We start from the raw sequence: 13,498 nt of genomic DNA, 5'->3' as shown, positions 1-13,498 counted from the left end.
CAATGGGCGATATGCAATGACATCTCAACAGGAAACCTCCCTAAAGGGGACTTTAACCTGTGTGAAGTTATCATTCTGCAAGTTGGAAAATGAAGAGGATTATGTAATGCATATCTTTTTTACTCAGTTTATATATGTTTTTCAGTTATTTACAGTATTTTATTGTTCTATATATTTATATTGTTTTATAATGTGGGTTCTTTACAGTGTTATGTATTTTTTTACTAAGTTTATATTGTTTTTAAAAAAGCTGTTTACAGTATTTTATTGTTCTTTACATTTATATTTCCACATACTTTTTAATTACAAGGTTTTTCCATGTTATTTCATTCATTTCGAAAAAAATTATATATATTTTGAACTTTGAATTTGGGCCCCTACAGACTCTAGAATCGCCTCTGTACATAGGCTATATCCGTTTCTTTCGGTCTCAAATTTGTGTTACAACAGTTCACCGCGCCCCACAGTGGCGAGATTGAGAAGTTCACCCAACACGTCAACTCCGAGAGCGGCGGCTGTGATTGGCTGTCGTCTGTCACGTGTCAATTGTGAAGATGGCGTCGCCAAATGGAGGTAAATTCTAATTCCTTACTCGACTGTGCTGTGCATAAACGGCGAATTTGGCAACGTAACGCTCGCTAAATCGGCAGCGGCGCACATGTTTCTCTATACGAACACTCTGACACGACAGGGCACACGTGTTAGCGCTGTTATTTCTACTGTTTTACGATGTTTTTGTGGCGTTAGCTAATGCGAAGCACACACACACACACATACACAGAGAGCCTGAACCTACCGTTCAACTCATCAAAACAATACTCTATGCTGCTGCGACATCAACGCTAACACTTTCTGCACTTTGTCCACAACATCGTCAGTATTTACGGATTCTAGTCAAACAAACTCTCCGTCGGAAACGCGTTATAGTCGCACATTGTACACTGTGGTGTAACAGCAAAACAAATCCGTGCTGTAGTGGAACAAACACGCCGCTGTGAAGGTGTTGAATAAACGACATTAATTCACTCTGCATCTTATCATTTTTACTCGGAAACGCAGATAAATGTATTGTTTTTGTATTATTATTATATTATTAGTTTCATTTTATTTGCTGTCATGTTTTTTTAATATGTTTTCTCCTTAGCAATATACCAATATTTACTTTTAAAAATTTGAACATTTAGAAAATAGCACCGTTTTTTGTTATATTTTGAGTTTGTTGTATTTTAAATAATTATTAGTATTTGTGACCTTGTGACCCTAAACATAAAAGTTGTATATCCTTGTCTGAGATGGTGTTGCATACACTTACCTGGATTTTGTTCCATAGAATGACTGGTCGGCCATTTTTATTTCAGACCAAATGTGACATTTTATAGCATAAAACATAAACACACTGATAACTTAAATTATTGAATTGCAACCGTTGAGATTTCCTGATTATGCCATTAACATAACATGTTATTTGTCATAGACCATGCTAGACAATTTGCATTGTGTAGTATAAGGTAGTACAACTACAGCTATCTGCAATGATTTGGGAAAATTATACGTTTGGTTGCTATTTGAATATAAATAATGTGTTTCCATCAAGTATAACAACAGAAATACAACTTTTTGTCTGGGTAGGTGACGATTTCGAGTCTTCTCTGCTGAGTTTTGAGAAGTTGGACAGAGCGTCGCCAGACCTATGGCCTGAAAGGTGTAAGTTTCCATTCTCCCATCTTTTTATAATCATTATTTTTCATAAAAATAGTATAATTATTTAATCGTGTTTTATGTTGTTTTATCGTGGCTCTTATGTGATCCCGTCATCTCTCCCCACAGTGCCCGGAGTTGCAGAATTTGCTGCATCTTGTAAAAATGTGAGTCAAATTTACTTGGTGAAAATAGTACATGTACACATTGTTGTATGAGTTATCTACCGAGACCTTTGCTGTGTCTTGTGTTGCAGCCCATCACTAATTCACCCCCCAAGTGGATGGCTGAACTAGAGAGTGAGGACATTGAAATGCTCAAAGGTGAGTTCTGATTCGGCTGAGGTCATTCTGTGTGTGAGTAGTTTGAATGCTCTCCCTTGGCTTCCTCCTGCAGTTCGAAGACGTGATGCTTAAGAGTTTTTCTTCGTCCCTCTACTAGAACTAGGAAGTTTGACCACAGCCAACCTGATGGAGAAGGTCAAAGGCCTGCAGAACCTCGCCTACCAGCTGGGCTTAGAGGAGTGTGAGTACACGAGCGACACAAACAGTTATGTCGAGTACAGACGTAATAATAAAATCACACCACTAGATGGTGCTCATTGCCTTAGCCTGGATCCTTCACATTCAAATCCCACACAGTGTTAATGCACAGTTTGATGTGGTTTGTTTTTATTTATTTTTGTTTAATCCAAAAACCAAATAGAAGATACCTGCCATTTTCTTCGCTTTCATTAAAACAATCAGCTCTTTATTTCAGTCCAACAATAGCCTTCAAATAATATGATTTAGGTCAATCGGGTTCAATTTGCAAAGGTAAGAAAACAAGGTCACGCTCACAAGAGCCCACACAACAAGTGCTCAAGCATTTGATGGATGCAAAATCTCGGTTTTTTAATCCTGCCTCTATTGTCATAATCCTTGTGGAGTGTGGATTAGAGTCGATGGAGATAAGTGCTCTTATTTTAAAAAAAAGAAGAGAAAAATGTTTTTTTTTTTTTTTTCCCCGGTGAAAGAGCAATGAAGAATGACGGTAAAGCTGCCCTCTTACTGCCATCGGATATATATATATATATATAAATAAGTTTACATGGAGCTTAAAGCAGTCAAATATAGCCAACGTGCACAAGGGTAATGTGACCTCATCTGCAGAAAGAGCATTAGAAATACTTCATGATAACAGCTTAATCTAATGAGGTCAAACAAAAACATGTGTGAGATACAAGGGGGGGCGGGGGAGAAACTTCATAAAGATTTTAAAGTGTTTGTAATGCACAAATACCTCCATACTACTAGAGTTCAGGCAGCCCAGGCAAAACAGGAAGTGTCCGTGTGTAGATTGTGTAACGTGTTGCATTTGCATAGACCGCGAGTCACAAAGTGATTTTGTTGAGTAAGTGTCTAATTTCCATGACTCTAAACCCAGAGAAGCGTGTAATCTGGCTGCGATGAAGATGTTTGCTGTCACTCGTGTGTGTGTGTGTGGGGGGGGGGTCGGGGCACGGGCAGGCTTTTGCAATCATGTCATGTACCCTGGGATGATGGGACACAATGATGGTTATTATTGGGTGTAGGAAGCAGCCCCCTGTAATGGGTGCCTGTTTAATGCTCTCTGGTTTAATTTTCTCCTTTTCCTGGCTGTCAGGGGAGGTCTTGTAAATCTCGGCTACTTTTTCATCACGTTTGTGCGCTCCTCACCGCCCATAAACGAGACGGCCGCGCACGCGCTCGCAAGTCGCGGCAAGAGGAGGAGCAGCAGGGGGACAGGATTTACTGCCCCTCCCCCTTCAACATGTGGACTATTAAAGTGGGGGCTTGTTAATGGGCACAATCAAAAAACCTGCAGTGAGGAATGAGACCTGAACTAGACATTAATGATCACGCACCTCTGGTTTTTGGCCCTATCTTACAGATTGTGTACTTATCTTTGTACATGTGCGATAACATAGACGTGAAAGGCCCCTCCCCCTCCCCACCAGCACCCTCAGTAATGATGGCCTGTTCCTGGTCCCACAGGGGCTTTGGCGCGTGCCTCTTCCTCGGGGCCCCAGCTGTTACTCAGCCCCGTGATGAATGCCCCTGTCTTGGGCCACTGAGCACCGGCGTCAAGCCCCCGGCGTCTCTGGGGAAAGCTGAAGCCTCTGATAAGTGCTGTTATTGGAGGTAATTGAAAGCTGAGTGTTCCTTTGGGAGTCAGTGGAGAGGCCTCGGGTCCTGAGGCAGCTAACATGGCTGCCCGGAGTTGTTAATGGTGCTCTATCACACTTGTGGGCTTCAAGGCCACCGGCTGCCGTTTAACACTTGTGTTTGACGGGATGCTGCGCTAATAAGGCGAGGCTTCAACCAGATTTTACAACATCTGCTTTGGGCATTTTGGTGTAGTGGCCTTTGCAACAAGAATGGTTATTGAGCCCCTGGTTGGAACAAGGGCCTTTCTGCATGTTCTCCCCATGTGTGTGGCCTCCTCCCACAGTCCAAAAACATGCAATATGGGAATTAGGTCAATTGGACGCTCTAAATTGACCGTAGGTGTGAGAGTGGATGGTTGTTTGTCTCTATGTTGCCCTGCGTCGGCTGTGTCATCGTTCTCACTGTATCTCCAGCTTGTATTAGTTGAAAATTTCCCAAATTCTGACTCACAACTCCACAGTTGTAGAACTAAGGAAAGTGCAAAACCTTCACCAGGGCTGCTTGGTTGCTGAAATCTAATACTTTCTTCTTCGGGACATAAAATATCCCCAAGAAAACGCCCCAAAGCAACGTAACATTGGGAGGATCTAAAAAATGTGTTTCAACGTATACTCTACCGTTCAACAGTTTGCGGTAAACCTATACAATTTTTTGTGTTTGCCATTAATAGTCACACTTTTATTCATCAAAAGAGTTGCAAAACGAAGAGAAAATATAGTCAAGACATTGACGAGATTAGAAATAATGATTTTATTCAAAAATAATCTTCATCAAAACAGTTTTCAGCTGTGCTAACATCATTGCACAAGGGTTTTCTAATCATCCGATAGCCCTCTAACGCGATTAGCAAACACAATGTACCATTAGAACACTGGAAATGGGCCTCTATACACCTATGTACATATTCCATTAAAAACCAGACGTTTGCTGCTAGAATAGTCGTTTACCACATTAACAATGTATATGTGTATAGAGTGTATTTCTGATTCATTTAATGTTATAGTCATTGAAAAAAAGTGCTTTTCCTTAAAAAATAAGGACATTTCTGAGTGACCCCAAACTTTTGAACGGTAGTGTATCTTTGTTTGTGTTGACTCAAAGCAAAACAAATACAATTTTATAAATATCAGGCACTTATTGCACCGATTTCAACCAAATATTGGTGGGTGGGAAACCCTAATGGGCGTCAAACAGTGAGAAAGATACGACTCAATGAGAGCTGCTGTGTAAAAGTGTGCGAGAAAAAATGCTATTTTCTTCAGCAATACAAAAACCTTCTCTCACCCACAGACTAGCATAGGTGTTTTTGTTGTAATACTGGCTGTTAGACCACCTGTTGGCACCTGTTCAAGCACCACTTGCCTCTCTGATGCCACAGAGAGGCAAGCGTCGTCCCGCTCTGACCCTCTGTTACATCCTCTGTGTGAAGGTGAGACTGAAGGTCGACCCTGTCCTGACAGCTCCTAATGGGCCCACAGTCACCGCTGCCGCCGCCTCCTCACCCCCCCCCCCCCAGGATCAATCTCTGGCCTATTAGAAAGCACACTCGCTGCTGAATATGATTGCATTCACCGTGGGCCTCCTAATGTCCCTCCATCAATCCATCAGGACGGGGCCGCTGACCGCCGCCGAGCGCTCGGTTATGAAGTGCCCGCGATGACAGGCGCTGAATGAGGAACAGGGGGATGCCTTTACTACCCCCCCACCCCCACCCCCAACCACCTCCTCACCCAATACTACTCACTATGCTTGTCTTTTCACCTCCCCTGTGTGTCTGCAGGCTCGCAGTTAGCGATGAATTGCAGCGACGCTTATTTCCTTGAAGGAGAGCGAAGCGAGGATGAAGGGAGGTTCAGTGCAGCGTTTAACGCTCGGTAACCTCAGAACCTTAGCATCCGCGGACTCGTGTTTGGCGGGCGTTTTGGGCGCTTTTCTTACACTCTCGATCAGTGTTTGCCAAACCTGGAAATGACGACAATGTGATTCACTTTTAATGACTTCTTTGTTACGTGGAGCAAAGAAACGAGGAAAATATTCACATTGAAGAAGCTGAAACAATCAGAAAACATCGTTTTAATCGACAAAATAGTTGCCAATTAACTTAATAATCCAAAGTTTCCTCGGTGTAGCTATGTTCTCTCTATTAGACGCCGTCCATATCTGAAGCGGGGATCAGTGTAAAAACGAAGAGGGGAGGCGGCGCTCGCACATGCTCGCTCAAACGCCGCTGCTTAGTTCTGCCTGCTCGCCTCCTCCCCTGAGCAGATCGGAAATGACACCTCATTTCCATAAAGGCATTAGGAATTCATTGGATTTTCTTTCCCAGCTAATCATCGCGCGGGGTGTAAAACCTTTTAGGCTTTTTAATGAATGGTTTTTGACTGATTGCCTATTAATAAGGACACCTCTTGAACAGGCATGGGCTGAGGCGGTGGCGGCGGGAGGTGCAGATGTGTTTGTTTTGGTGTGTGTGTGTGTGTGTGTGTGTGTGTGTGTGTGTCAGCCAGGCGAAAATGCATTGGAGGAGGAGGAGGAGGAGAGGCTGGTTGCTCGGTTGGGACATAAAGAGGAACCAGTGGCTCCCCGGGGAAATCACAGCTCGTGTCTGCATCTTAAATATCCCTGTGAAGTATCAATAAGTGGGTAATTGAATTTTGAACACAAACATGAGCGTCAGGTGTATGTGTTGCCAGGCGAGTGGGTGTGTGTGTGTGTGTGGTAGAGAGTGTGTTGGGGGGCGGGGGGGGGGGGGGGGGGGTGCATATGCTGATATACATGTGCCTTTCTTCAAGTGTTTCTTCTTCGCACGTGTGTCCCCAGAGTAGTGAAAGTAGATGTTAAATCCATTAAATAAAGCTTTACAGCCCATAATAGCAGAGCAGGACTCGGAGACGGGCAGTGAGGGGTCAGATAAGTCCTCCTTAACTCTTAATGAAAGTGAATTGGGGGAGCGGGAAGAGGGTGGGTGGGGGGGCGAGACTCCTGTTAACCCAGGTGGTCATCGGTCTGTGGAGCACTGGGAGTGCGCCATCTTGCATCACGGAGGGGGGGGGGGGTGGACGAGGCTTACTCTCATTTTATTCACAGGGGGATTGTGGGATGTGACAATGACACCCAGCTCACTCACCGTAAACGGGGGTGGGGTGTGGAGCTAGGGGTGTGGGGGTGTGAGGAGAGGGGGGGGGGGGTAAGATGTTACACCAGCGCCGCGATTCCTTTGCAATTTACATTTTGAGCCACCGGGGATTTGACAAATGAAAACAGTTTGTCGGCGTGGAACAGGAAATTGCCACAACGTTGAACTGAATTCCCTGTACTTTATTCTTCTTCTTACTCTTTAATTCTTATATAGTAAACGGTCAAATTGGAGCTGTAGAGTGTATTTTTCTTCACGTGGGTGTTGATTTCCATTGTTGCTGCTGCTGCTTCTTTTTTTTGTGACTGAAATCAAACACATCTTCATCCAGAGGCATGGAAGTTGTTAGCATAAAAGTAAACTGCGAATATCAAATGTAAGTATAAATATACAATGATTAGACAATGATGGAATCTCACACCCGGTCGGCGCTAAATGATAATTAGATCGCAACAAATCAACAGTGGGCGAGGAAACGGCCCCCAGCGCAAATCCATAAAGTGTCATTGAGTATGGATGGCAGTCGTAACAAGATGCTGATTAACTTAGTGCAAAATTAGTAATTGACCTTTCTAATCAACTAAACAAATCTCTAAGTCCCCCTAATCAGTATTGATCTCTGCCCGGTTGTATGACAAACCCTGTCCATGTGTGTGTGTGTGTGTGTGTGTGTGTGAAAAAAAGTTTGCTAATAGTATAATTACAATATATAATTATTATTTTTACCACCTTATTTTTGGCCGAGGTCCATTTTCACATCATTGTTTTTGGCTCGACTGACAATTATTGTTGTGATCAATTTAATTTAGCATCGGTTAATAAATGAGTTGTTTTGTCTATAAATTGTCAGGAAATGGTCAAATTACAGAGGTTTATTGAAAAAAAAAAAAAAAAAATCGTGACACTATTTTCGTGTTAATCTCAGGTGTTTTTAGTAGTGCGTCACGTTAACGTACAACGCGATGCATTATATATAATGATAAATTGATAAATTTAAAAAAGAAAAGGAACTTAAGGTTTGCAACGGAGACTAAAAACTAGTGCTGGTCGCGTTAACGGCATCAACGCTAACACGCGTTAGCGCATGCCGCGTTTCCGTGACGGAAAAAAAAAGACGCGCCTGACGTCATGTTTACGTGCCGCGGCACCGCAGTCCAGGCACCGTTTACCAGTTAGCTCTGTTAGCTGCGTTAGCTCCTTTTAGCACTGTTAGCGCGCCTACAGTCGAACTGGTCTGTTTATTAAACGGAAAAAAGAGCAGCGTTACAAATAACCAGCGTACCTGTGTGCTGCGTACGTGCACCTCTATTTTTAAAGTTTAGCGTTTCTTTAGAGACTCATGACGGTCAGTAACGCTAACCTGTGTTAGCGTTGATGCCGTTTACACGCCCAGCACTAGTTTTTAGTCTCCGTTGCAAACCTTATATTCCTTTTTTTAGCTTATTTATCAACAAAGTGCATTGTATTGCACTCCCAATTGATGCATAAATTAAAATGACAGAAGTTTATTTAAAAAAAGACCCAAATAGATGAATTATCGTGACTCTAATTTTGTCTTAATCTCAGGTGTTTTTTGGTCTCCGTTGCAAACCTTAAGCTACGTCTAAGCTTATTTATTCACAAAGATGCAAATGAACGCATGTGCATTTATTGTGCATTGTATTACACTCCTAATGAATGCAGTCATTCATTCATTCATGACTAAATTAGGATGCATTTGTTTCTTTTTGTACATTTTTTTAATATATTCGTTCACGCTGATATCATTAAAACAGGGAGTTGTCTTCCTTTAATTATTATTTTTACTTTTTCCCCCCCCATGACAGATCATGTGTGTGACTCTGACACATGACGCTCTTTCAGCCATAAAAACTTCAATGTTGTTCCCTCTTTTTTTGGTGTTTTTACAGAAAAGAAAGACTGATTTATGTCTAATGGGGTCTTTAACGTGATATCAGTGCTGCTATGAGTTTCCTGTCGTGAGTTGTGGTCGTGGGTGAGGCCCGAGCCGAGCCGTGATTAATGAAACGCTCTGTAGGTTGAGGGTCTCGGGAGGAGGAGATTGAACTGTTTTATAGTTTGCTCTCGTCAAGAGATTGCAGGGATAAGGAGAGATTGAGACGCATGACGCCTTAAAAATCCCTCCTCCTTTGCGTAACTCCATGACGCGAATGTACTCTGCGGTTTTTAGGGTCATCCTCGCCGTAATTACTTTTTACTCGCCTAATTTTCGATGGCGCCGTTTCAATCCGAAGCCCCTTATCCTCTCCTCCTCACCCCCCCGGTGCTCCACTGATGACTTTGTTCCGGGTGATTTGAAGAGACAGAAATGAATCCGTCCCATTCCAATTAGCGTCATCTTTAGCCTAATGATGGACACCTCAAGGTGACGTGCCCCCCCCCCCACGCCCAGAGGGCCGCCTCATCTAAATGACCAACCTGCCCTGGCTTTTTTTCATTAGCCGCGGCCCCGGCCAGAGGAGGCGGGGCTACCCTTCAGCGCCAGCACACAGGCAAGCACACCTGATCGCATTCTTCTTACGGACGACTTCCTGTCTTTAATGCCCATTTGCAATCACTCCACACGTCGCTGCTGCCTGTTGTCTTGCATTTGTGTGACGCACGAGGTTAGTTAGGAGCAAAATAAAGTCACTGAGGTGATGGAGCTGACTGACTGGATAAAGACTGTTAGTGGAGGATTCTCTTCTTTTCCTTAACAAAGAGTAAGTAAGCAGTGCACTCTCCTCGGTTTATGATGCTGCTGCAGAAAAAGCCTGAGAGATGATTGCTCTTCAAGTGAAGACAAGTCTCACAAAGGATCGAAAAAATATAATTGACTATTGGCCCTTTTCCACCTATTGTCCCAGCTCGATTCGCCTTGACTAGCCACGGCACGGCATGGTTTAGTTTGGTTTTCCACTCTGGATGTGAATCTTTCGGTGGCTCATGATTCGATTCCGACTCTTAGGGTCACGGTTCGATTCAAAATCGATTTTTTGATTCAAACTATTCTGGATTCAAAATTTGATACAATGCATAGTGTGTTAAGTGAATCGATTCACAAGTTTCTATTTTGAAAAAAACACCAGTTTGTGTTATTTGTGTACAGTTTATTTTTGTAACTTCTGGGAGAAAAAGGCAGCAAGCCTAAGCTTTTATTTATGCTAAAGTTATTTCTTTGTACAGTAAGTAAGTTTTTATTTGTTTTGAATGAATCAATGTTAACTTTTGTCTTAAGTTTGCCTTTGTGTGATCACATTATCACATTATCTTATACAAACTGTATTGTTTTGATGCCATAATTTGCCTTGAAACACTATGCATTGTATCAATTTTTGAATCGAGAATCGATTTTGATTCGAATCGTGACCCTAAGAATCGGAATCGAATCGTGAGCCACCCAAAGATTCACATCCCTAGTGTTTAGGCAAATTATGGCATCAAAACAATACAGTTTGTGATAATGTGATCACACAAAGGCAAACTTAAGACAAATGTTAACGTTTATTCATTCAAAACAAATAAAAACTTACTGTACAAAAAATAACTTGCATAAATAAAAGCTTAGGCTAGCTGCCTTTTTCTCCCAGAAGTTACAAAAATGTATATATTTTTTTTTTTTAAATCGAGTTTTAAAGTTTATGAATCGATTCAGATTCGTGGATGATTAGAATCGCGATTCCTATGTGAATCGATTTTTTTTTCCCCACCCCAATTTTCCACTACAAAAAAGTACCTACTCAATGTGGGCGGAGTCATGAGAGCACGGCTTCTGTACCTGATACCATGTGCTATGCTAGCGGAAACGCAACTTAACCGCGCCGAGGCGAGTAGAGTAGAGTCGAGTCGGTGGAAACAGGCCATAAATAACACGCAAACATGTTGTCAACAAGGAAAGTGACACCATGCTGAAATACTAAAGTGTGAGAAACGTAAAAATCGTGACTGTATATGAAAATAGACGTAGTTTCTAGGGCCCGGGCGATTTTGTGATTGTTTTTTGACAGGAATTACGATCATTTTTCCATCCTTATTCTCATTTTCGTCGGAAAACGCGTTTTAAAATGTTTACCGTGTCATATTTTGATAGGAAAATCGCAGCCGGTCGTATTGCGATTTTTGAGAAGCCAATGGATTACGAGGGAAGTAGCAATTGGTTACAAAATGAAGCGACTTCTCACTTGAGTTACAAAGACAAATCCTCATTATGTTCTCATAAATCATCATACAGCTACTGTTATTGTACAGTTCTGTTGATTTTATTTGTAATACCACTCACTCCAAAACAATATGGAACTTTAATTTTGACATCGAGGTGACAATCGGGGGGCGAATCACCAGCCTCGTTCAGGCTACATCTCCCATTTGATGTTGTTTTCCATGTCGTGGCTGAACAGATGTTGGTATAAATTACCTCTCAGCGTGATGCTGCAGATATTAAATACATGCTTTGCATAACTAAACGCTGTGTGTTCACACTGTGGAGTGAAGCCACATTCAAACCTGTGCAGCGCTTTATCTTGATGTTTTTTGTGTGTGTTTGTTTTCCAGCGAGGGAAATGACCAGGGGGAAGTTCCTGAACATCTTGGAGAGACCCAAGAAGTGACAAATCCAGTTTTGTTGTTTTGTTTTTGTTGTTTTTGTTGGTTTGTGATCTCTAACTTTAATGTGATGTATAATGTGTAGCAACACAGTCCGACACGTTAGCTTTGACGGGCGACTTTTCCTGCTTTCACAAACACCGTTGCGTAGCTATGCTAACGCAGCGTACGCTCGATGTTAAAGGGGAGAATGGAAACTTTCTCTTTAGCTTGTTAGACCTCTTTTGATTGAAGGTATTTATTCTATTTTTTTCCTTTTTTTTGCAGTTTGTGAGGTTGTATAATAAAGTTTTAACATGAAAAGACGATTGTGACGCCGCAGTTTTCATTAGCATGACCCCGAGAACCTTTAATTAGGGCCTTAACTTCGGATTCTCCGGTTTCCTGAAACAGCGCGAGTGAAATTTACCGTAATATCCACACATTGGCTTTGACGGGCGACTTTTCTAGCTTTCGGGAAAACCGTTGCCTAGCTACGCTAACACGCTAACAGTGCGTAAACGTGTCGTCAAGGAATGGAAACTTTCTCTGTAGCTTGTTAGACCTCTTTTGATTGAAGGTGTTTATGCTTATTTAATTTTTTTTTTGCAGTTTGTGAGGTTGTATAACAAAGTTTTAACATGAAAAGACGATTGTGACGCCGCAGTTTTCATTAGCATGACCTGAGAACCTTTAATTAGGGCCTTAACTTCTGATTCTCCGGCTTCCTGAAACTTTTCAGGAAGTAATTTTCCGTAAAATCCACATGTTGGCTTTGACGGGCGACTTTTCCAGCTTTCGGAAAAAACGTTGCGTAGCTACGCTAACACGCTAACAGAGTGCGCTCGTGCAAATGTGTCATCAGCGAATGGAATCTTTCTCTGTAGCTTGTTAGACCTCTTTTGATTAAAGGTATTTATTCTATTGCTTCCCTTTTTTTGCAGTTTGTGAGGTTGTATAATAAAGTTTTAACATGAAAAGACGATTGTGACGCCGCAGTTTTCATTAGCATGACCTGAGAACCTTTAATTAGGGCCTTAACTTCTGATTCTCCGGCTTCCTGAAACTTTTCAGGAAGTAATTTTCCGTAAAATCCACATGTTGGCTTTGACGGGCGACTTTTCCAGCTTTCGGAAAAAACGTTGCGTAGCTACGCTAACACGCTAACAGAGTGCGCTCGTGCAAATGTGTCATCAGCGAATGGAATCTTTCTCTGTAGCTTGTTAGACCTCTTTTGATTAAAGGTATTTATTCTATTGCTTCCCTTTTTTTGCAGTTTGTGAGGTTGTATAATAAAGTTTTAACATGAAAAGACGATTGTGACGCCGCAGTTTTCATTAGCCTGAACCTTTAATTAGGGCCCTAACTTTGTGTCTCCTCGCTGACTGTGGACATTTCCCAGCTTCCAGGTCTTTTAATGAGGATTGGAATCAGGAATGTCCCTGAAACAAAACACTGCATTGTAAAAAAGAAAAAAAAAAATATTGCTCATTGTCGTCGCCAATAATGAGGGTTGACATAATTACTAGCACCATTTCTTTTCTAATTAGCACACTTCAGTGTTGTGGCTGAGCAGAGAGGGAATCAGACAGGCATGCTGAACGGGAAACAAAAAAGAAGTCCATCGGCGGTAATTAGGTAAGACAATGGCCGGGACTGTTCTCTGCAGGAGACGTCGCCGAGGCTCTGGTCACTCACTTCCAACAAGGTACACTTGTCTGATAAGAGTGTTTTTATGATTCATATAGACAGGGAAAAAAAAGATAATTCACACAATTCTACAGCTTTAAGAAACGTTTAAGTCACTTTCACCTAGAGATTAAAGACACAAAAGTGTAGGATAATTCACAATCACAATGGAACCTCCAGAACAATTACTGTTACCTTTGTGCAT

General features: G+C 42.0%; 1 protein-coding gene across 1 annotated transcript; it reads left to right on the top strand.

Annotated features, from left to right (window-relative positions):
• Window positions 1-527: 527 nt before the first annotated feature.
• On the top strand, window positions 528-12,438 carry lin52 (lin-52 DREAM MuvB core complex component). Its single transcript, XM_083892776.1, has 6 exons — window positions 528-573; window positions 1,630-1,704; window positions 1,828-1,865; window positions 1,955-2,021; window positions 2,140-2,223; window positions 11,575-12,438. The coding sequence occupies exons 1-6, from the start codon at window positions 555-557 to the stop codon at window positions 11,628-11,630; spliced, it is 339 nt and encodes a 112-aa protein (XP_083748902.1). The 5' UTR covers window positions 528-554; the 3' UTR covers window positions 11,631-12,438.
• Window positions 12,439-13,498: the final 1,060 nt, after the last annotated feature.

Source organism: Microchirus variegatus (genome assembly GCF_963457635.1).
Source record: "Microchirus variegatus genome assembly, chromosome: 7".
Lineage (NCBI taxonomy): Eukaryota > Metazoa > Chordata > Actinopteri > Pleuronectiformes > Soleidae > Microchirus > Microchirus variegatus.
The sequence above is the reverse complement of the archived record's forward strand: the minus strand, read 5'-3'. Positions and strand labels throughout refer to the sequence as shown.